Below are 25,617 nucleotides of genomic sequence, written 5' to 3' on the forward strand. Positions count from 1 at the left end.
ATGTGACCCTGGACCACAAAACCAGTCTTAAGTCGCTGGGGTATGTTTGTAGCAATAGCCAAAAATACATTGCATGGGTCAAAATGATTGATTTTTCTTTTATGTCAAAAATCATTAGGAAATTAAGTAAAGATCATGTTCCATGAAGATTTTTTGTAAAATTCCTACTGTAAATGTATCAAAATGTAATTTTTGATTAGTAATATGCATTGTTAAGATCCTAATTTGGACAAATTTAAAGGTGATTTTCTCAGTATTTTGAGATTTTGCACCCTCAGATTCCAGATTTTCAAATAGATGTATCTCGGCCAAATATTGTCCTATCCTAACAAACCATACATCAATAGAAAGCTTATTTACTGAGCTTTCATATTATATATACAGCTCAGTTTTGTAAAATTTAACCTTAGGACTGGTTTTGTGGTCCAGGGTCACATATGTATACAAACCTTTATTTTGCTGAAGAAGTCCACAGCGGCGCTGAGAACCGCTCTCTCCTGTAGAGTACTCGAAAAGCCCATGCTCTGACTGTAACTCAAAAGCTAGGTTGTTTCATTTGAGACAGGCTCAACCCTGGCATTTGGGTAAAAAAAAAACAACAACAAAAAACCCTGCATTTTTAGAGTGCAGAAAAAACTACCCATGCAGCACCTGGGTAAAAATATTCAAAACAACCCAATACAAGACCCAACAGGCTGAACCTAGCATTTGGGTTAATAAACAGCTTTTTGTAGAGTGTAAGGCTATCCACTTTATTTTTCCCATATAAGTGGGTGCGGTCATTTGTAAATGTTTTGGGTCTGGCTTCCGGTCTAATCCACGTCCAAACGTACAAAACAGCTTGTATTGCTGCTTGATATTGTAAACTGGTGTGTTTTACCATGTTATTTTAATGTATTATCTTAATTATGAAACATGCTGGTTTATACCATGTACAAACAAATTTTCACATTATTTTTTTGTTATTTCCCTATAGCGGATAATGAACCGGATGTCTCGCCCCATAGGCTTACTTCAACATTGACGAATACGATGGATAAGCAGGTAAGGTTTGTCTTTCAGGGTTTGAGCTGAACTCTGCAGGACTGCAACTCTCTAGGTTCGAACTTGCCTACCCCTGACATAAAGAGTAGTTAATTATAGTAATTATTAAATAGACATATAACAGTTTGACTAAACTTTATTGCTAAAGCTGCTGGCATTTTGAGTGTTTCTACCTGACAGTGGTACAGGTCAGAGCTCTCGTAAAATTCAGAGTTTACAAATTATAATTACTAGTTCTGCGAGGGTGTGAACGCTTTTAACAAGTCATAATCTTGCAATCTCATGCCAATTCTGCATGAATGCACCTTCAGGGTGAACTTATTAGCATTCTGATTGTAGCGTCGTTCCATAAAGGAAGGGAATTTCTGAAGACCTTCAGTTGTTTCAATTATGGAAAAGGTTACAAAGCCATCCAACAAACCACAGTCAGAACCAAATTAGTCAAATGAAAAACGTTTGGGAAAATGGGTTGTTATAGACTGATGATCTTCTTTTTGGAATTATGGAAATCCCGTTACCTTGACTTTTATCTAATGTTTATTAAAGGGGTCATATGATGTTGCTAAAAAGAACATTATTTTGTGTATTTAGTGTAATGCAATGTGTTATATATGGTTTGAGGTTCAAAAAACATTATTTTCCACATACTGTACAATATTGTTGCTCCTCTCTGCTCTGCCTTTCTGAGGGCCTGTCCACACGGAGACGCGTTTCGCTGTATACGTATACATTTTTTATCGTATTGGCGTTTCATCCACACGGATCCGGCGTTTTAGAAGACTGAATCCGCTATTTTTTGAAACCGGGTCCCAAAGTGGATAAATCTGAAAACGACACCCTCGCGGTTTCGTGTGTACAGCCAATACGTATATTTTGTGAAACGATGATGTCATCACATCACGTGTCGGCTGCGTCACACGTAACAGCAACAACAATATTGGCGGACTACATGATTGCGTTCGTGTTGCCTCTAAGCCTACTAGCTTTATTACAGCAAAATCTATTGCTTCTATGCAACTGTTATGAGCAACAAGCGATAATGTTCGCATCTTCGTCTTCTTCCTCTTAGTTCGTATACAGCGCGCAAGGTTATGCGCATGCTCAAATTCTTCTTCTCCGTGTATAGCGTATCTCTATGGCAGAATTACAGCACCCCACACTGGTCTGGCATATATACTACACCGTTTTCAGTGGTTTCGTGTTTACGGAATTTTTTTTTAGAACGAGGAAAAAAAATGATCGGATAGGGAAAGTACCGGCTTCGTGTGGACGGAGCCTGAAACGCTTCGGTTTTTACAAAACTCATTGTTGATGGAAACCAAGGTGTTCTCTGATTGGCCAGCTATCCAGTGCATTGTGATTGGCCAAATACCTCAAGCATGTGAAGGAAATGTTATGCCCCTTACCATGTTGTGACGCCGTTTCTCGGCACGACGAGACAGAAACAATAAAACCCATTATAAACTAGCCATTTGTTGCATCCAGTGGGGTGCGCCTTATGTGTGCACTGAGTTCCAAAATCTGTAAAAATGTTGTTGTGCGACTTTGGTAAGCACTCCGCTTGACTGACTGTCAGACCATTTCCCGCTGACGCAGGGGCGTAATACGTACGCTGGCAGCGATAAACCAATCGGAGAACATTACGTAATACGTACAGTACGTACGCTTAACAACATTTGTTAGTAATTCCGACAATGGTGAGAGAGAACCCAGCATGTTTGATGGCGAAATTGCTCAGCTGTTGAATTCAGACACAGATGATGAGGACTTTGATGGATTTGTGGGAGAAGATTGATTAAAGAATAATGTGAGTGTATTGTTAAATAGTAGAATAAAGTTCAACTAACGTTAAACTCACTGTTTTGCTTCTGTTACATTTTTTTGTAGACCGTATGTTTTAGCATGCGCCTTATAATACAGTGCGCCTTATGTATGGGTTAAGTACAGAAATAGACCCCGTAATTGAGACTGCGCCTTATAATCCGGTGCGCCTTATGGTGCAGAAAATACGGTACATCACCCACTCGAAAATCTGCATTGTACTGTTCCGGAACAGTGTTGTAAATATAACTTAACCGCTGATTACTAGTTGTGTCCTCATTTGGAAGGATAAACAAAGTACTTATGCTTTCCCATTGAAACACTGCGTCTCCACAACATGGCGGTGGCTGCAACACTACTACAGCCGATAAAAGTTACGCCTTCTTTCTTTCCATATGCATATGGGCGGTGTTATGCTAATCTACTCACCCCGTGACGTGGGCAAATGGGGTGTTTGAACGAGCCTCTTTAGGAAGGCGTGGCTGAGTCTTAATTTTTTTTAATAAATATCTCTTTGAGACTTCAAGCTTTGCAACTTTACAGATCTTATGCACAAACAGCTTGTAACACTCCAAAGACAAAGGAAAACAAGAAAAAGCATCATATGACCACTTTAATATATAATTTCAATCAGCAACACATAATGACCTCAATTAACAGTGTTTGTATCGTCAGCACTATTAATAATCAGCAGGCTCCTTCATCAGCAAAACAGCATCTTCTGTACAGCTGAACTCAGAAAAGACATTACTTAAAGTGGGTTATATTTCAATAGACTCTTTATCACTATGCACACCCACAGTTTTGGTCGATTGTCTGATTGTTGAGGCACATTCTGTAGCCTTGAAACTGTGACAAAAGGCCTGCCACGTTCCCACAGGCTGCACTTCATTAGTAGGTAGTATAGGCATGCCTGACAGCCGCTGATAGAGCAACAGATGATGCCAGAAGCTGTGCTACTTTGTCACGGCACACTTTAGCAGACTCTCGTCTGGATCTGGATCAGAATAACGCCTTCTGGCATTTTGGGGTGCATTTGATAAGAGACCGACATTTTACGCTGGCATACAATTGATGACATGCGGAGGCTGTGAATGGCTTGTAGGACTTTGATTTAAGTTTATTAACAACCATTGATAAACTGTAATTTCATGGGAATCTTTCTCCATTCTCTGAAAATAAAAACTGATATATATAGCAAAGAACAGATATGTAAAGCTATGACCTGGTTTTAATTAGATAAATACATACATTGACCCACCAGCAGTGAAGCAGTGATGCTTAAAACGTTAGTGCTAGTCCGTCACATTAAATGATCAAACAATAGAGAGAAATGTTGAAACACTTGAATAAAATCACTTTGGATCAAACATGTGACCTGTTGTGAACTCACACTATTCTCCAGCTCTCCTTTCAGCTACATTATAATGGATATAGTTAAAAAAAGAGATGATTTCAGACACAGTATAGAGCGGGTTTTATTTAATCATGTATCAAGAGGTGCAAATTAGAGGAACAATATTAAAATGATTAAATATTGAAAGTGGTATCATTATGTAGGGTTGGCTCTGTATGATGTAGGATGAAAAATCTGTTCATTTTCTGGATTTAAGAGTTTTCTAAATGAGATCCTAGCTCTGTCACCCTGTCCCTAGATACAAATAGCAATCTTCCGCAGTAGTTATTATCCATCCATTTCGGGAAATGTTATTAAGTACCTGAAGATGGGCAAAAGGGCTAAATATTCAGCTCCTTTCCATGATAATCTGAGTAGCCCTAATAGGAACAGTCCCCTAAATCACACTTTATTAGGTGTTCCTGGCAACATGTTTATTGCATATGCTATGGTGTGATGGATTATATGGTCAGCAGAAAGACTCAGCTGAGCAGTTGTTATTGATTTCAGAGTGGCAGGAACAGCACAAGGTAATTTACTGTCTTGACTTAACACCCACATGTCCACATGCGCCCACAACCCAGATATTTAGTTTTCTGTGTTGTTTTATATAAGCTAAAAACATTCATAACTGACTCTTACTTGTGCTATTTGAGCTGCTGTTGATGTCCTTGAAATCTTGTTATTGAGATTTCTTCAGCAAATAATTACACTTGAACGAAGAAGCTATCTCAGGCTTGCCTGTCTAATTAAGAATCTCGACTAAGTGCCCCTTGAGTCAAATATGTAAATGACTTTAGTGGTTTCTTGATCACACAACGGTGGAGAACGATGGGCCATAGTGAGGTCTGACGTCATGTTTAATTTGACGAGAGTGTAATAGAGGATGTGAGGGACATAGCTGCACAATTTTTAGTGTTTCTTTACAAAACAGTTCAAAACAAGAATTTGATAGAGGAATTTACATTTTAGATGCAATGCTGCCAGTTCATTTGTCTGCTTTTTTTCTGTGGCAACGGAAATAATTACAAACAATGTCAAAGCGGAATAAAACCCAAACATCTTTTAAAAAATGAATCAGTTGAGTGAATAATTCCATGACTCAGTTAATTTGTTTCTAAACGAATCTGTGTTTTTAAGTGAATCGGTTAAGTGAATGATTCCATGACTGACTCATAGTTAATTAGTTTCAAAATGAATCTCTTTTTTTTAAATGAATCAGTTGAGTGAATAATTCCATGACTCAGTTGATTGTTTCTAAATGAATCTGTGTTTTTAAATGAATTGGTTGAGTGAATGAGTCCATGACTCATGGTTAATTAGTTCCAAATTGATCTCTATTTTTAAATGAATCTGTTTGAGTGATTAATTCCCTGACTCAGTTGATTGTTTTTAAATGAATGTTTTTTTAAATGAATTGTTTGAGTGAATGATTCCATGACTGACTCATAGTTAATTACTGCCAAAATGAATCTCTTTTTTTAAATGAATCAGTTGAGTGAATAATTCCATGACTCAGTTGATTGTTTCTAAATGAATCTGTGTTTTTAAATGAATTGGTTGAGTGAATGAGTCCATGACTCATGGTTAATTAGTTCCAAATTGATCTCTATTTTTAAATGAATCTGTTTGAGTGATTAATTCCCTGACTCAGTTGATTGTTTTTAAATGAATGTTTTTTTAAATGAATTGTTTGAGTGAATGATTCCATGACTGACTCATAGTTAATTACTGCCAAAATGAATCTCTTTTTTTAAATGAATCAGTTGAGTGAATAATTCCATGACTCAGTTGATTGTTTCTAAATTAATGTTTTTTTAAGTGAATCGGTTGAGTGAATGATTCCATGACTGACTCATAGTTTATTAGTGCCAAAATGAATCTTTTTTTAAATGAAACAGTTAAGTGAATAATTCCATGATTAACTCAGTTTATTTGTTTCTAAATGAATTGGTGTTTTTAAATGAATTGGTTGAGTGAAGGATTCCATGACTGAATCATAGTTCATTTGTTTCTTAATGAATCTCTTTTTAAACAAATCATTTGAGTGAATAATTCCATGACTAACTCAGTTAATTTGTTTCTAAATGAATCTGTTTTAAATGAATCAGGTGAGTAAATGATTCCATGACTGACTCTTAGTTAATTTATTTCTTACTGAATCTGTCTTTTTAAATAGTTCAGTGAATAATCCCATGACTTAGTTATTTTATGATTTTTTTTTTTAATGAATTGGTTGAGTGAATGATTCCATGACTGGCTCATAGTCATTTTGTTTCTTAAGAATCTGTCTTTTTAAATTAATCAGTTGAGTGAATAATTCCATGACTGACACATAGTTAATTAGTTCTAAAAATTAATCTGTGTTTTTAATTGAATCGGTTAAGTGAATGATTTCATGACTGGCTTAATAGTTTAATTAGTTCTAAAATGAATCTGTTTTTAAATGAATCGGTTGAGGGAAGTATTCCATGACCGACTCATAGTTCATTTGTATTGTAAAGAATCTGTGTTTTTCAAATGAAACAGTTGAGTGAATAATTCCATGTCTTAGTGAATTTGTTTTTAAATGATTTGGTTGAGTGAATGACTTCATGACTGACTCATAGTTTAATTATATCCAAAATGAATCAGTTTTTAAATGAATCGGTTAAGTGAATGATTTTATGACTGACTCATAGTTATTTTGTTTTTGAATGAATCTATCTTTTTTTTAAAAAGGATTCCATGACTCACTCACTGTAACAGTCACTGAATGAATCAGTGTATTTGAACAGTGTATTCAAATGAGTCACTCATAAAAACTTGTTGCCATATACTGTAGTAGCCATGTAACATGCAGAAAGATTTACTGAAAAGTCCTTACCATTAATGCACACACTAACAATGAAAATTACTAGTATTATTGGACTGTATATCAGCACTCTTGACCTCAATTAAGCCAATTAAATTCAAGGTCCAGAACTAATTGTTTACGAGATATTAGCACTGTACAATCAATTGAATAGACCATCCTCCAGAGTCTTGTTTTCATTCTCATCACATTTCATTAAGCCTGGCATCTACTCAATCCAAAGTTCATGAACCATCTCAATCATCCAAGTCTACAGCATAATTCCATAATTCACTGCTGTACAGTACACAACCAACTGTATGAGCTTTTCTCTTTATTATAAGACAAATCTCCCTCAATTTCCTGCAGGATCTCCTGTTAAGAAAGACCAACATAAGTGTTATTATCTAGTTTGTGTGTTTACGTCCACCCTGTTTTTTGTGTGATGTCAGTGTTATGTAAGCCACAGTCAATTGAACTGAAATACACAGCACATGTAATACCGTTATGAGGAACACTGAAGTGTTTGGGTATTTTTTGAGACTATTCAGTATCTAGGGAGAAATATTCACATGGTTACTCTAGGTTAAGTGTTTCTTTCGATGTACATTTCAGAAAAAAACAGCACAGATCATGTCACGACATGAAGTAGATTAATTAAGTATGCCAACATATTAGAGAGCATATAATTATTGATGTTTTCTCAGGCAGCAGTGAAGTGCTAGGAGGAATAAACCGAAACTAACAAGTTGCTATGTTGAGCTCCTCGTGATCTCACAACTGGCAAAAATCCATCTCTGAGAGAAGATGTTAACATATTTACTTATTTTCTGTGAGATCAAAGACATATGTTTGACATTGATGTTCATATGGTCGGATCACGTCAAGCGTTAGGAAATGTTTTCTTATTTCTGTGACTTGATGGAAATGCTAAATGATCTGTAATGACACTGAGAGCTTTAATAAATATCCTTGGATGAACTAATTGCTGTAAATACGTAGAAATGGCAGCGGATACTTAATTGTGCAAGGAAGCTTTCAAATTCGCCATCACCAACTAATATGCAGAACAAGCCAATTGAGGATTCATTTTCTTAATGCTGCATTACTGATGAGTACTGATGAGCTTTTTACATTTTCATGACTGGTTGGTTTCGTATTTATGTGCAGCGTTTTGCTGTAAAAGCAAAGAGTGCGACACAAATAAATAGCTCATGTCCATGATTAATAAACATAAACTCAGTGCATCAGGTTGAAAATAGTGGCTGATTTGTAATATTTACTAAAAGTACCCAGCTTCGCCAAGTGAGGAAACATCATAATTTATGAAGTTTACAAAGTCTGCCTTGAATAAAATGGAGGGTGATTTTAAAGAAAGCCTCTAAAAGCTTAGAAACAAATTAAATGATTTGTTTTCACCTTTTTTTCTTCTTCTTGTTGTAATAACTTCAGTAGTGCATCTCGGCTGATTGTCTTTTATGGTGCATGCGTCAGTGCTTCCCTCACTTCTTTGGCTTCAAGTTGTTTTTTTTCAATGGAAGGCATTAAACTTTAATTTTCACTTAATGCTGCAGCTCTCTTATTGAACCTCCAGGGGAAAACACAGTTTTGATCTCATATGAAATCCCCCAAAGAGTGGTTCAAGCAGGCCCGGCCCTAACCAATTTGGCGCCCTAGGCAAGATTTCAGGTGGCGCCCCGTTGCATCGCAGTAAATTCCACTGCTAGTGTACATATACTCATAAGAAACTTAATAGCTTTGTCTTGGACATTCTTTTATTTAAATAAAGCAATTGCACATTCAAAATACTTAGAAAGAATTAAAGAAATAAATACAAAAAAATGAACTGAACATATGAAATACAATATAAATAGCGTACATAAAGTATTAGATTTAAATACTCCCAAAATAAAAAGTGTAAACAAGTGACATTAACTTATAAATACAATATAAATACAGCACTGTGCAAAATTAGATATTAAAGAAACGAGTAGGCACAAAAAATGCAAGGATTTAAATAAAAATAAAAAGATGAACTTACAAAGACCTCTAGTGGTGTTTTTGGTACTGCCTTAACTTAAAAACTACACCATCACCTCCTCAATCTCACATAACCTGCTACAGCTTTACTCTCCTGGTTTTTCTTGCAGCAAATTCATCTACAACATCATCATAGGACAACTGATTTGAGACCACATGGTTTATGCTTATAATGGCAAGCCCACTGAAACGTTCTTGCATCATAGTAGATCTCAGGTAAGTTTTAATCAGTTTGAGCTTAGAGAAGCTTCTTTCAGCAGCAGCCACTATAACAGGAAGAGTGGCAGAGATTCTCAAAGCAATCCACATGTTGGGGTAAATTTCTGCCAGCTTCTTCTCATGCAGGAAGGTCAAAAGTTCCATGTTTGTCATATTGTTTGATGGCAATGGTGGGAAATTCCTCATTTCTTTTGCAAGTTCTGTGCCATCAATGTCCGGCTGGCTGTCATGGGTCAGAGCAGTACAGAGCAGGGTTTGACACTTCTGTAGCAGGTCCTCTTCTTCTAAGTTGGGGAAATCGAGGAGCACACCAAACGTGTTATTCACCTCTCCAAGATTCTGAAATCTCTCATCAAGTGAAGAGATGGCAGTATCCACGACCACATTAAAAAAATGTGGTTTCCATTTTTCGTAGTGCATCTTGTATGGGCTCATCTGGAGACTCATAGCCAAAGTGCCTTTTTGTGGTTCTCAAACGCTTTTGAGTTCAGCCTCCACATTCATCTCTTCACACATCTTCTTTGCAATTGTCTGTGCATCAGAAAATCCAGTGTTTCTGTAACTGGTGAGGGAATCTTTGGTTTTCTTCAGCAAGTCGACAGCCACATCAAGCTGCATGGAGGGTGACTGCATCAGTTTACTGACATGCTGGATCTTGCTGAGAATGTCATACCATATGGCTGTACAAATGCAAAAGCGATAGGATCCAATCTCCTCAGCCAAAGACTGGGCTTCAACTCTCACCACAGGGTCTGCAGTTTTTTCCCTCACCTCCAGAAGAGCCTCTCTGACTTGCCCAGCTTGATACCTTACTGCCTCAATGCTTTTTATCCTGCTTTCCCATCTGGTCTCAGCCCATGATTTCAGAGTGATTTTCACATATTTCAAGAGGACATCCCACCTATGGGTGGAGGCTGAGAAGAGCTTGAATAACTTTGTCAAATGCCCAAAGTAGCCAAGGGCATCTGGTGAGCTTTTTGCAGCATCAGCTACTACCAGATTTAAAGTGTGGGCACCACATGGGACATAAACAGCTCTCGAGTTCAGCTGAAGCAACTTTGCCGGAACACCTTTATTTTTTCCCTTCATATTGGCGCCATTGTCATAGGAATGGCCTCTGCAGTCCTCAAATGGGATATTAAGTTCCTCTAGCCTTTTTAGGATTGGAGATGACAAATGTTCTCCTGTTGACTGCTCTGCCACAAGAAAGCCCAAGAAATGCTCTTTTACTTGAGGAATGTCTTCTTGTGACACTATCCTGACTATGACAGAGAGCTGTTCCTTATGACTCAGATCAGTGGTGCAGTCTAAAATGATGGAGAAATATTTGGATTTTTTTAGCTCTGTCACAATATGTTCTATTATTTTAAAACTGATGGAGTCTATCAGTTCATTTTGGATTGTTTTGCCAAGATAATGTACATGACTGAACACGTCACATGTCCCACCAGAGACAGTAATATATTGGACCACTGTTACACCACAATAAGGAATGCATATCACTCACGGGCAGCTTTGGGAATCTCTGATCACTGCCTGGTTCATCTTATACCAACCTACAGGCAAAAACTTAAATCTGCTAAACCTGTAGCAAAGTCTGTAAAGAGATGGACCAGCAAAACAGAGCAGGTTTTACAGGCATGTTTTGATTGTACAGATTGGAGTGTTTTTGAAGCTGCTGCTACTGATCTGGACGAGCTTACAGAGACTGTTACTTCATATATCAGTTTCTGTGAGGATTTATGCATTCCTACCAGGACTCGCTTAACTTACAACAACGACAAACCAGACAGCTTCGTCATGCCAAAGATGATGCTTATAGGAAAGGGGACAAAGTCTTGTATAAAGAGGCCAAATACACACTGGAAAAGGAGATCAAAGTGGCAAAGAGAAATTATTCCGAAAAGATAAGGAACCAATTTCATTCCAGTGACTCTTCATCAGTGTGGAAAGGTCTAAAACACATCACCAATTACAAGACATCATCCCCCAGAATCAGCAACTGGCAGACGATCTGAACGAGTTCTATTGTAGGTTTGAAAAAACACCATTTACACCTCCAACATCACCCCTCTCCCCCACTCCTGCAACTCCCATTCAAATCAGTGAAGATGAGGTGCGCAAGGTCTTCAAAAAGAACAAAAGAAGAAAGGCACCAGGCCCTGACGGTGTGACACCAACCTGTCTGAAAACCTGTGCTGACCAGCTGGCCCCCATTTTCTCACAGATCTTCAATAGGTCTTTGGAGTTGTGTGAAGTCCCCGCCTCTCTGAAACGCTCGGAAATCATCCTCATTCCAAAGAAACCCAAAATAACAGGACTTAACGACTACAGACCTGTGGCGTTAACATCTGTCGTCATGAAGTCGTTTGAAAAACTGGTTCTGGCTTATCTGAAGGACATCACCGGACCCTTACTGGAATCCCCGGCAGTTTGCTTATCGAGCAAACAGGTCTGTAAAAGATGCAGTGAACATGAGTTTACATTTCATACTACAGCATCTGGACAAATCAGGGACTTACGCGAGGATCCTGTTTGTGGACTTCATTTCAGCCTTCAACACTATCATCCCAAACCTCCTCCTTCCCAAACTAACTAAGCTCTCTGTGCCCACATCAGTCTGTCAGTGGATCAACAGCTTCCTGACAGACAGGCAGCAGCTAGTGAGGCTGGGAAAATTCTCATCCAGCACCCGGACTATCAGCACTGGCGCCCCTCAGGGTTGTGTTCTCTCCCCACTGCTCTTCTCCCTGTATACTAATGACTGTACCTCCAAAGACCCCTCTGTCAAGCTCCTGAAGTTTGCAGACGACACCACACTCATCGGCCTCATTCAGGACGGTGACGAGTCTGCTTACAGACAGGAGATAAAAGAGCTGGCTGTCTGGTGCAGTCATAACAACCTGGAGCTCAACACGCTCAAAACTGTGGAGATGATCATAGACTTCAGGAAAAAAAACCTTGCTCTCCCCCCACTCACCATCATGAACAGCACTGTAAACACAGTGGAGACATTCAGGTTCCTTGGCAATACCATCTCACAGGACCTGAAGTGGGACATTCACATAGACACCATTGTGAAAAAGGCCCAGCAGATGCTGTACTTTCTCCGCCAGCTGAGGAAGCTCAACCTGCCACAGGAACTGCTGAAACAGTTTTACTCTGCCATTATTGAATCCATCCTCTGCACTTCAATTACCATCTGGTTCAGCTCAGCTACCAATTCTGATCTCAGAAGACTACGTCGAATAGTCCGGACTGCTGAACGAATCATTGGTACAACCCTCCCTACCCTTCAAGATCTCTACTTATCCAGAGTACGCAAAAGGGCTGCCAAAATTACTCTGGACCCCTCACATCCAGCACACTCGCTTTTTGAACTGTTACCATCCGGTCGGCGCTACAGAGCACTGAGCACTAGAACGACCAGACACCGAAACAGTTTCTTTCCTCAGGCAATCCATCTCATGAACACTTGATCGTGGAACATACAACACTATACACTCTTTATTCATTTTTCCGTTATTTATTTAAAGCACATACTTACTGCCATTCAAATGTCTTTGCTATTTTTGCACATTGTCTGTCTTGTATACTTGTATATTGTTCTTTTTATAATATGTATCGTCTTGTCACTGTCATTCTGTAGCACTGTGGAGCTCTGTCACAAAAACGAATTCCTAGTATGTGTAAACATACCTGGCAATAAAGCTCATTCTGATTCTGATTCTGATTCTGATGACTGCCAGCTCCACTTTCCACCCTACTGACATGCTGCTTCATCACTGGATCAAATTTGGCCATAAACTCCACCTCTTTTAGGAAATTTCCATTATCTGGTTTATTTAATGTGTCTGTGGAACCCCTAAAAGCCATGTTTCTTTCAGCTAAGGACTGAATTATTGCCACCAATCGATGTAGAACGTCACGCCACCTTTTTCTCTCAGCCTCAGCAAGTGCCATCTCTTGTTTATCTATTGTGAGCCCTTTTGCAAAACGGACCTCCAAGTCCTTCCATGTTGCCATGTGAGCATTATGCTCCTGACTATCCTCATGGACCTTGAGCAAGTGACTTGCGTTTTTCCAGTCCTTAAGTCCTTCCCTGTTCAGTTTGTACTCTCTTTTAGAAAAAAGTTTGCAGCAGAAGCTGTGCAAGCTATCATCTTTTTTAGAGTACATAAGCCAGCTTCTTCTGACTTTTTCTCCATTGACTAAGAGTCTGTTAAAATAGTCATGTTGACACCTTCGACCGTCCTTTTGTTTAGGAAATGTGAAGCTATTTTCTATTTGAAATGGACCACTGTGAACCAACTCTATTTGTACCTTATCAGTTAGAGGAGACGGCCAGTCAGCCGGATCTATTGGAGCAACAGAAGGTCCGCTTGATGCTGCTGCATCAGTGCTGGGTTGTGCTGCTGAGGTGGAGGTGACAGGAGGAGCGCTTGATGCTGCTGCATCAGTGCTGGGTTGTGCTGCTGAGGTGGAGGTGACAGGAGGAGCGCTTGATGCTGCTGCATCAGTGCTGGGTTGTGCTGCTGAGGTGGAGGTGACAGGAGGAGCGCTTGATGCTGCTGCATCAGTGCTGGGTTGTGCTGCTGAGGTGGAGGTGACAGGAGGAGCGCTTGATGCTGCTGCATCAGTGCTGGGTTGTGCTGCTGAGGTGGAGGTGACAGGAGGAGCGCTTGATGCTGCTGCATCAGTGCTGGGTTGTGCTGCTGAGGTGGAGGGGACAGGAGGAGCGCTTGATGCTGCTGCATCAGTGCTGGGTTGTGCTGCTGAGGTGGAGGGGACAGAGGGAGCGCTTGATGCTGCTGCATCAGTGCTGGGTTGTGCTGCTGAGGTGGAGGGGACAGGAGGAGCGCTTGATGCTGCTGCATCAGTGCTGGGTTGTGCTGCTGAGGTGGAGGGGACAGGAGGAGCGCTTGATGCTGCTGCATCAGTGCTGGGTTGTGCTGCTGAGGTGGAGGGGACAGAGGGAGCGCTTGATGCTGCTGCATCAGTGCTGGGTTGTGCTGCTGAGGTGGAGGGGACAGGAGGAGCGCTTGATGCTGCTGCATCAGTGCTGGATTGTGCTGCTGAGGTGGAGGGGACAGGAGGAGCGCTTGATGCTGCTGCATCAGTGCTGGATTGTGCTGCTGAGGTGGAGGGGACAGAGGGAGCGCTTGATGCTGCTGCATCAGTGCTGGGTTGTGCTGCTGAGGTGGAGGGGACAGGAGGAGCGCTTGATGCTGCTGCATCAGTGCTGGGTTGTGCTGCTGAGGTGGAGGGGACAGGAGGATTTGCAACAGTGGGACTGAGAAACCTCAGCAGCGCATCTGAAGACAGAAGAGGAGTATGTGACACCAGTTTAATAATAAACACATGATTTCAAGAATAAAATAAAATGAAATAATATAAATGAAATACCTAGAGATACATACACAAATCAAGTACTTGAATAAAAATACAGATACTTATAATACAATATTAGTCCAGTAAAAGTAAAAGTATACTCCTTTTTCAATTTTACTCGAGTAAAAGTACAAAAGTACTACATTTTTTGTGTACTTAAGTAAAAAAGTACGGAACTATTTTGCAATTTTATACAGGCTACTTAATTTAATTTTATATTAGCATATATTTTTATATAATCCTACTGTTCAAAAAGCCTTGGATTTTCCCAAAATAACCACTAACCTATATGGAGTCAAGTTATATTTTTGTTGTTGATATGGACTACGTTGACGAGAGTGATGTAGTAATGTTCACTGTGAAGCTTACATTGCGGTGTAACTGATACCTGAGAGAAAACTGATTTGACCATCTCATTTTCACCAGTAAGAAAAAAGTGTTTTAAAGCTTGTTGTTTTGCAGAACGTCACAGTTATAAATGATATGAGAATAAGGCCTGAAGTTAGGAAGAACATTTTAAGGAAAATGTAATTATATTTTCATAATATTTTTCTTTTTGCTCAAACATTGTCTGTGGTGTAAAAACACCCAAATGCGCCCAGAGTGCATCACTTCACACTTTGATAATTACTGTAGTTACCATGTTCTGAACATCACATCTTTTCTTTTTTCCCTCAGATGTACTCTGTCTAGGTGGTTGATTATAAATATTTGGACTTCATATCTGAAAATAACCTCAACTTAGCACCAGCAAGCTTGTTAGCTAGACAGTTTGCATCAGCTAACAATATTTACTTATTTTCAGTATAGTTATGAACAAACATTTATGTGGTATATTATAAGGAGTAACGACATGTTTTATGAAATGTAGTGAAGTGAAAAGTATGATCTTATGCTTTGGAATGTAGTGAAGTAAAAGTAAAAGTTACTCAAAACAAAACTACTCCAGTGAAGTACAGATACTTGAAAAATCTACTTAAGTACAGTAACGAAGTACAACTACTTCGTTACTGTCCACCACTGTACATGCATGATGTAGATATTCAGTTTCTCAATCTGATCTAATTATTTTTAATGCAACCACACCCACAAGCTACTTTCGTTATCAATCATCGTTCGGAAACAGCAAAATAATATCATTGACATCATTTTTACCGTAACATTACCTCTGTCTTTGTCGCGTTTTTCCTCCTCTTCTTTTTTTCCTCCCCTGGGCACCAGACAGTTTGGGATGTTTTGACATGTTGAGCTTGTTGACCCATCAAAAAACGACCACCGTGTAGCAGGTAAAGTCTGATTATTCGGAAAGGGGGTTGGGGGACGTCTTCCTCCATTTCTGGTGCCCTCTGGATGTACGGCGCCCTTAGCATTTGCCTATACTGCCTATGCCACGGGCCGGCCCTGGGTTCAAGGTTACTCAGGCTACTGCTAAATGCACTTGGGTCATTTATTTGCATATATTAAAATATTATGCTGGTCCAAGAGGAATATCAATGCACTTTTTATTGAAATTCACTGTCAACGTCAAATTCAAAGCTTCCAACATAGCACTTGCTGTGTAGCTACAGTACATTATACATAATGAATGAACTGAAGACAGATAAAGAAATATTCCAGATTCTGTACAAGTCTGAAACGTGTGTTGATTATCACAAAATCATTCCGTTATCTCCCTCTCTTTTTTAAGCAAAAGCAAAAACAAGATTACAGTGAAATTGGGCCAGGTTTTGAAGATTTGAAAGCATAAATGTAATTTTAACTTCATGATAGAATTACTCTGGTCTTTTTAGGTTTTTAGATGTTATGTTGTAAAATCTGATGTAACTTTACACAGAAAATGTTTCTAAGAATTGCTTTCACACTAAAATCATATTTAAAATGTTTTGTGGCTGTACTATTGACACAGTGATCATTTTAACATTTGCATCCCCATTATTGGCTCCATTTGCTTCAGTTTAAGGCTCCTTACTGTAACCAAGATTTTTGCTTTTTTTAAGAAAAGGAAGCATAGTTCAAATGACTTCTTTTGTAATCAAAATTATATGTGACCCTTGACTAGAAAACCAGTCCTAAGAAGCACAGGTATATTTGTAGCAATAGCCAACAAAACATTGTATGGGTCAAAAGGATATTACATAAAGAACATGCTCAGTGAAGATATTTTGCAAAAAAAAAAAAAAAAGCGATTTTCTCAATATTTAGATTTTTTTGCACCCTCAGATTACAGATATTCAAATAGTTGTATCTCGGCCAAATATTGTCCTATACAAACAAACCATACATCAATTGAAAGCTTTTTATTGATTTATTTATTCCGGTGATGCATACTTCTTAATTTAAAAACATTGACCCCTTGACTGGTTTTGTGGTCCGGGGTCACATATCACCATTGTGGTCAATTGAGTTTAACTTGTACTGAATCCAGAATATTCCTTTTAGACAGCACAAGAACCATACGCAGTAAAGTGTTGGTTGTCTTTAATCTCCGATTTTCTGTATAACCCTGTTTTTAGGGCTTTTGCAATGTAGTAATTGATATAAAACTCACCAATTAAATAATTGCAAGACTTTCTAAAACATCAGAGCTTAGAAACAGAGGTGAAAAGCAAGAACATACCATACTAAACGTAAGCATATATTTTTTAAAGAGCTTGTTAAGCGAAGCTGAGAAGCATAATCAAAGAGTCCTCTTCAAAGCTTCAAGCACAGTAGGAAATCACAGCTTTGCTCACATAAAGACACAGGGCTCTTCAGATATTAAAGTGTGTTACGCACAATAATTGGTAACAAATTTTCACAGGAGAATAGTCATCACAGCATTAAATCGAAACATGCTCAGAGGGTAACACATCGATAGAAAACAAACAGACGATGAGGAGAAAGAGGAGTTAGCAAATAAGACATAATTTAGCAGTGGAACTCAAAACAACTAAGCCAAACACAAACGTACGTTTTCAATTTGCTCTGCGATTTGAATCTTAAATAACTACGGACTCCGCTGTGCTCATTCAGTCAATGCAAAACCATGGTGACGTCGATCAAAGCTGTAATCCTCCGGCTCGGTTTGAGTTTTTTAATAAGGCATCATTAGCCGTGCGCTTGATTTTCATGGCTGATTCTGGAAGGGTAACGTTATAGTCATAGTGGCGTCCTGCGGCTCCGCGAGTGGGCGGTTCACCATTTCGTTCTCGTTCTGTCTGGCGTTCTCTTCGTTCATTTGAGATACTTCAGTGGATCCCGCTTCAAAGCCAGGGACGGTGTTGGCCACGTGGACCACGTGCACCTTATTTCGTCCCTTTTTGCTGAGGATGCAGCTGAAGACCTTTTTGAAGCCCTTGCGGAAGTGCTTGGACACCAGGGCATAAACGATGGGGTTGAGGCAAGAGTTGGCGTAGGCCATGCAGTGGGAAAGCAGCCTGAAGGCGTAGGTGGTCTGATTGAAGGGAAAGTCTCCGTAGAGGTAGCACAGAATGACCACGTGGTACGGAAGCCAGCAGATGCAAAAGAGCACCGTGACTATGATGATCATCTTGGTGACTTTGCGCTTGGCTCGTTTTGACTCCGACATCCCGTCGAGAGGATCCACCGCAGTCCAGAGGTACTTGATGGTGCGTGTGTAGGACAAGCTCACGATGAGCACTGGAATAACATAGCCAAAAACAAAAGTGCAGGTGTCCAGAACCTTACGGTTGTGCTCCTCCCATCCAGGCACGCACACATTGCTGTTTTCGAAATCGATGAGGTCGTAGTAACTCAAATACGGCCCGGCGAAAACAAGTGACAAACCCCAGATGACCACCATCGCGACTACGGCGTTACACGGCGTTCGCAATTCTCTGGAGCGCAGGGGGTAACGGATGGCCAGATACCTGCAAAAGAAGAAACCCACCAATCAAATGGAGCTGTGAAAAATTGGCTCTTTAGTCATGTATAAAAGAAACACAGGAAATGTTCATCAGAAGCGAAGCGGTGCTTGCTGAAATTGAGTTTTGACCTGAAATAGATCAATATATCCACTGGGTTTCGGTGCACAAGATGAACGGTCTTGTTGTTTTCCACCTAAAGGTAAGGTTATTGCCAAAGGGGATTCTCAGCCTCCACGGAGCCCTGGACCATTTTTCACAGAGCAGGAAGCCGTCAAATTAACATGCTTTTTCCAAAGGTAAACACTTTCAGGGTGGATGCAGGGCAGTGGGTCTGTTGCTCAGGCTGAGAGGAACATATTACACTGGGGCATATAGGTGGCCTTGTTACATTTACGCTACTATTTTAGCAAAAAGGCTGGCTGGCTCTGCCATTCAGCTGTCTCTGGGTCAGCACACAAGTCCCTCTCGTCACTGGTGCTTTAGTTCGACTGTAATGTTCTATCATTTTAGCTATACCAGTAAGTGGATACGGATAAGCTTTTTTTTCACCATTTTGTTCTAATAATGGGCTGCTGGTTTTTGAAGGTGTTTTATTAATGAAGTAGGTCGTTGGCGATAACTCCTTTGACATTTATGCAGTTAAACTCCAACCTTTGGCAATGCAATTTGCAAGACTTCCTTGCATTCAGGCGATCCATTTTGTTAAATAACAACCTGGCTCTGACCAATTACAATGGTGTTAAGTTGTCCTTTAGGATGTTGTTTTGGACCCCATGGAGCTTCACTGAAAATATTATGTGAAGGTAAGCCATGATGCTTTTATGCATAGAGTGAACTTCACTTGACTGGATTAATGTTCTGTATAATTTGCACCCCTTGGTTGTCATTAAAGGTCTTTAACTTTTATGTCTCAAGGGTTGACATCGTTTATTAAAACTAATAGATTTGAATTTACTTCTGATTGTTATATATCAGTCTGAAGACATATCAGTGAAGATGAAATATGTTACTTAAGTCATAATTATGAGATAAAAAGTTGAAGTCGAAATTGACTTTCTAAACACATTGGTCACATGATAGTGGTCTAATGATAAACATTCTAAAACTAATTATTTTGACTTAAAACAGTTTGGAGGACCAAGTTCAGTAAACACCTTATTAATAAAGCATATACCATTTACAGACACACAGAATATACCCCAGAATATAAATGCAACGTGGGTTTAAGCATTTTAGTAATCACATTATTAAAAGGCAAGTGGATGAACCCGGAATATGAACACAATGCACTGAATTTAAACGCTTTCCTCTCATAGAAAACTGTTACAAAGAATAAATGCTTAACGTGAGACTTTGTGTGTGTTGCGTTCATATTTCTGGCCACATCTGCTTGCCTTTACGTAGTGTTGTCTTCTTCCATTAAGCTATGTTCTACCTCAAGAAAATGCTTAACGTATATTCTGCTTGTCTGTAAATGCGATACGCTTTATTAATAAGGTATGTACTGAACTTGGTCCTCCTAACTGTTTTAAGCCAGTTTCATTCATTTTAGAATGCCCCTTTTATCATTAGACCATTATCCTGTGATCAATCTGTTTATAAAGTCATTAAGTCATAATTTTGATTTAGTAAGTCATAATTTCAACGTCTTATCTATTATTACGACTTTACCCCCGGTATCACAGACAAGGTTTAAGCCTAGTCCTAGACTAAAATATGAGTCTGAGCTGTTTCAACTGAAAGAAACTTGGACTGACTGATCTTAAAATATATCAGTGTCTTTGTTTTGCACACCAGTAATGTTTTTTCTAAGGCACATTTATAAAAATTACTTTAATGTCTTAATTAAACTATGGCCTAATCCTGGTTTAGGCTAAGTCATCTATGAAACTGCTCCATAAAGTCGTAGTTTTGACTTAGTAAGTCATAATTTCAATTTTTAGGCCAATTTTTTTTCTCATGTGGCAGAAATGGGCTTCTATATATTTGAGAATCGCTGGAGAATTAGATTAAATGAAATGCATATTTTTAGAAAACAAAAGTCTTGTTTGACGTTGCATGTAAACCTATTGTAGGCGACTCCCAAAACAATATTAGGAACATTGAAAATGGCATAATAGGGGCACTTCAAAAAAAAAAAGAAAAAAAAAGAAAGAAAAATAATGGTGCTTCACAATGCCATAGAATAACCTTTTTGTCTAAATGGTTCTATAAAGAACCTTTAACATCTGAAGCACCTTTATGTTTCACAAAGGGTTCTTTGTGGCAAATAAGGTTCTTCAGATTATGAAAAGGTCAGCAAGAATGGTTCTTTAAAGAACCTTTGACTGAATGGTTCTTTGTGGAACCAAAAATGTTTTTTTCTATGGCATCGCTTAAAGAACCTTTTGAAGCACCTTTATTTTTAAGAGTGTATGAATGTACACGGTTGGACATGATAGTAGCTAAGTGAAATAAACCAGTAAGAATGTGGTAAGTGCATAAAAAGGGTTATTTTCAAAAAAATTCTATATTTGAAGAAACACCCACCTGTCCACAGACACCGCAGCAAGAGTGAAACTGCTAGCATACATGGTGAGGTTGATGAAGAAGTGAACCACCTTGCACATAAAGGACCCGAAAACCCAACCCTCCAGGGAGTAGATGGTTGCTTGGAAAGGCACACAGAAGATGATGAAGAAGAAATCGGCTACGCTGAGGTTGAGGATGAACAGATTGGTGGTGTTGTACCCAACCTGCCCGCTTCTGAGGAGCACAGCCAGTACCAGACTATTCCCAATGGTCCCCAGAAGGAAGATGAGCGAGAAGACCACAGACACAATGACACTGGCTGGGTTCAGCTGGTAGCTCTCAGAGGCGTTCCAGTGTCCCATGGCTTTATTCAGGTCCTCGTGATCTGACATTTTAAGATGTGATGTTCCAGAGCCCTGCAAAAGGCCATACATTATGAGACACTGGTGTGGTTTGTGCTTGGATTTAGTCACTAGAGACTTTTCCATGCATAGTGCATGGTTGCAAATCTCACATATCTTTCCTGAATTTGAATCACAGCATGATGAGATTTAAAAGCTCTTATGAGAAGCCATATGGATAGACCCGCACTGAGAGCAAATATCAGGAGGATCAGACTCAAGATGAACATGAAAAACGTACATGGTGATTACAAAAGATCATGAAAGCTGGTGCAAGTACAAAGTGGACTGAAGAATGAAATGAAGTCAAGAATAAAATCAATTTCAGAAAGCTATCATAACCTCTCAAAGGGCAATGAACCAGACAAGATATGAAGAACATGTCTCCATCTGGTTCAAAATGAAAATGGGAAAATTCACTTTGTATTCTTCAGAGATCTTAGTGGAGCGTTCTTTGGGGTTAAAATATAGATGAGTCAATGTGGCATGTTGAATGTGGATTGAATAGAGTGCAATACATTGGTTCGTGGCAGGATTATATTAGCATTATGTTGTTGGTTTTAGCTGGCAAATGAGAAGGAATGTAATTGCCTACCAGCGGTTAATCTCACAGTATTTCCCAATAGGTGTTGCTCAGAAATGGTCAGCATCGATTTCTCCGCTTCAAATATTGATCAGGCTATGGGAAGAAAAAAACTCCCATTAACAAGCACACAGATTAAATTATACGTAATTATCTGGGAGATAGAAACATTTTCCCAGTAAATAATATTTTATAGCACTGTAAATGTTTTTGATTGATTTGATTGACAGTCACATGATCCTTCAGAAATCATTCTAATATTCTGATTTGATGGTTAAAAAATAATAATAATTATTATTATGTTGAAAAGAGCTAAGTAGAATTTTTTCAGCTTTCTTTGATGAATAGAAAGTTCATAAGAACAGCATTTAGCTGAAATAGGAATATTTTGTAACATTATAAATGTTTTTATCATCACTTTTGATCAATTTAAAGCATCCTTGCTAAATAAACATATTAAGTATAAGTTCTTTCCCCCCGAAGAATTATACTGACTACAGGCTTTTGAATGGTATAGTGTATAGTTACAAAAGCTTTTTATTTCAGATAAATACTGATCTTTAGATCTTTCTATTCATCAAAGAATCCGGAAAAAAAGTTTACTCAACTTAAATATTGATTATAATTATAAAACAGTTTCTTGAACATCAAATCAGCATATTAGATTGATTTCTGAAGAATCATGTGACTTATGCTGAAAATTTAGCTCTGATCACAGGAATAAATTACGTTTTAAAATATATTCAAATAGAAAACAGTTATTTTGAATAGTAAAAATATTTTAAAATTGTATTGCTTTTGCTGTACTTTGGATCTAGACTCTGGACTTTAAAAAAAAAAAAAAACATTAAAAATCTTACTGTTCAAAAACTTTTGACTGGTAGTGTGTATTTAATTAATTTTATTCACAATGTTCAGGTAGATTTAAAACCAGAAAAAAATAGCATGAGGTAAGAATTTTCATTTAAGATATATGTCTGAGAAGTCTTAATATATTCAATTTAACTTCTCAAGTAAGTTGTTTTCAGTTATGTTTAGACTACTAGAAAACACTAATAATGTTACAAACCCATAATAGTGACAAAGAAAGATTTATTTGAATAATTACAGTTGAATTAATACAAATATTTAATCAAATTTAAATGATAAATTGATAAAATGATAAAAATGCTTCTGGGTGGTTTTATTTAACTCAACTATTGGCTTAAAATTAACCAAAAATAGGTTGTAAATTAAAAACCAGACACATAATTACTAGAGGCATTAGCAATAATCAAAAGGTAAACATTTATTAATAAGCTATTTAAAAAATGTATTTTTTTCAACTTATTAATAAACGTTAATTTATTGAACATATTAACAAATGTTAATTTCCAACCTATTTTGGGTAATTTTAAGCAAGAAATATAGTCATTTTTAAGCAATAGTTAAGTTAAATTGAGTTTTTAGAGTGTATAATTATACTTTATTAATGATATATTTAAAAATACAATAGGTGACTTCTAAAGAAGTAACGCAAACCTAAAATTGCAAATACTTCAATTGTTAAGTGAGCAAAAACCACAAGCTTTCAGGGAAATGGGCTAGCAAATGTAATCCCTAATAGGCTGACAAAGTGCGTGCTAAAAATGTGACATAACCAGCTGACAAGAAAAAAAAAAGAAAAAAAAAAGAAGTATGCAGGATATAGGTGACTAATCCTCTCCATGCCGAAATGTGGACATGTCCTATTAAGCTATAATTGGCTGTGAGAGATTCAATGTGATATAATTAAAATCCTGATCTCCGGTCCCTCTTCTAAAACAATTTTATTACATTTTCTGATTGGTTTGTTTGATGAAACAACATAAACTGCATGATCAAATTATTTTTTGGGGATTTGTTTTCTCTAGCAGGAACAAAGCGTGACTCATTATTTAGCAAAAGCTTTAAAGTGGTAAATAAACAGGAAGCCGTTAACTCTGAGAGGTAAACCTTTCCAAGACACATTCATCAGAGTTATTTTCTTGCCTCTTGCAGCGACTATAGGTAATTGAGAGTAAAGAGCAAGTCGGAAAGAAGTGGAACGATAGGAGAAAAAAAAAGAAAATGGTTTCTTTTAAACAAATTACTATTACTCTTGCTATTATTACTGAAGTGACCTCAAAGCGTTTATTTCTCAACAGTAGCTTTAAGAGCCTCTCTTTTTCATCTAAGACTTTCTTAACATAGAAGTGTTTTCAGAAATGACTTAAAAACCGCCAATGCGATTGAAACCGCTCTGAAGCCGATCAGCACTGTAGGAAATCCCCATTAGTGAATTATGCTACAGCCTTATTGATCGGTCAGTGCAAACTCTTTTGTAGAAATAATTCCAGCGGTTAGGGTATTTATACATTCATACCACACAAGTATGTTTGTTGCAGCTTTAAGAGACAGAGACACCACTTAATAAGTCAGCACTGGCAGGACAGATGTCGAATGTTTTTGCTTTTCTGGCTTTTGGCATCTGTGTCTTTGTTTGAGCATCTTTGTTAGGGAACAATTCCCTTTGTAAACACACCTGACTGTCTTTCATGTGAAGCCAGCTGACTAGCTGCCAGTGAACATAACATGAAGTGTCCTTCAAGGAGCAGAGCTGTTAAACTGATCCCTTTGGTTGCAGTCACGGAGTGTATCCGTCTTGCCACTTGACAAATGGCGCACCGAACCTCCTCACAAGGCACATAGTCTCTCTAAAAACCCCTTTTAAACTCATTTGCCTTTTTTAAATTAATTAAGTCAAACTTTCATGAACTCCAAAGGAAAATAAAAGCATCTCAGTGCATGAACAGCATCCCTGTAGACTGGGATGTTACTCCCTGTAAAAGACTTAAATTTAGCATTGTAATATATTGGGAAGTGTTGTAAATGAAGCATGCATGTACAAATATAGAGTACACAGATATATTAAACAAAGAAGCAGCATAACAGATGCATTGCATGTAAAATCATATGCATTATATAATGCATCTTGCAGTTTAAAGATATATTCAGAGGTCATCTTTGAAAAATCCATAGATTAAACATCATTCTTGAGATGTGTGCAAACTGTAAACGCCGAAGAGTCCACCTAATATCCTTAAATCTGATGCCAGTGTTTTTCAGAATTTCAATCAGTTGCTTTTACTTACCAGCTTTTAGGATGAACAATGATTGTATATCCATGATTTAGATTCACTGTAAAACTGAGAAGCTTCTGGCGTCCAGGTAAGCTAGTGGTGCTCACAGAATGTAACAGTACTTGAACAGCCTTCATCTCGTCTCATTCCGCTTCTCCGTTTCTCTATGCGTTCCCTCCCTCACTCCCCCTCACATATGAAGGCTCCTCCTCCACATCGTGGTAAAGGCTCACACTTCACTGCAAGAGAGAGAGATCAGCAGTGATTCTTTCTCCACGCACATTCCCACGAAGATCTTTTCATGTGCGTTACTAATGCTGCACCTGAGTGATTACATCAATGCGGTTCAGATAAACCTGGTAAATTATTTAG

At 38.3% G+C, this 25,617-nt stretch overlaps 1 protein-coding gene across 1 annotated transcript; it reads right to left on the reverse strand.

Moving 5' to 3' along the window:
- Positions 1-16,267: 16,267 nt before the first annotated feature.
- Positions 16,268-25,397, reverse strand: galr2b (galanin receptor 2b). The gene is made up of 4 exons (XM_073824923.1): positions 25,258-25,397; positions 22,118-22,201; positions 21,140-21,537; positions 16,268-18,613 (listed from the first exon to the last, which is right to left on the reverse strand). The coding sequence occupies exons 3-4, from the start codon at positions 21,511-21,513 to the stop codon at positions 17,851-17,853; spliced, it is 1,137 nt and encodes a 378-aa protein (XP_073681024.1). The 5' UTR covers positions 21,514-21,537; positions 22,118-22,201; positions 25,258-25,397; the 3' UTR covers positions 16,268-17,850.
- Positions 25,398-25,617: the final 220 nt, after the last annotated feature.

The sequence above is a fragment of the Garra rufa genome, chromosome 1, assembly GCF_049309525.1.
Source record: "Garra rufa chromosome 1, GarRuf1.0, whole genome shotgun sequence".
Taxonomy (NCBI): domain Eukaryota; kingdom Metazoa; phylum Chordata; class Actinopteri; order Cypriniformes; family Cyprinidae; genus Garra; species Garra rufa.

Bases quoted from the DNA above. Each gene is read 5' to 3' on its own strand.
- galr2b (XM_073824923.1), bottom strand. From the start codon at position 21,513: ATGTCAGATCACGAGGACCTGAATAAAGCCATGGGACACTGGAACGCC. The intron at 18,614-21,139 runs GTGGGTGTTTCT...CTTCTTTTGCAG, and splicing joins GCTGCGGTGTCTGTGGACAG to GTATCTGGCCATCCGTTACC.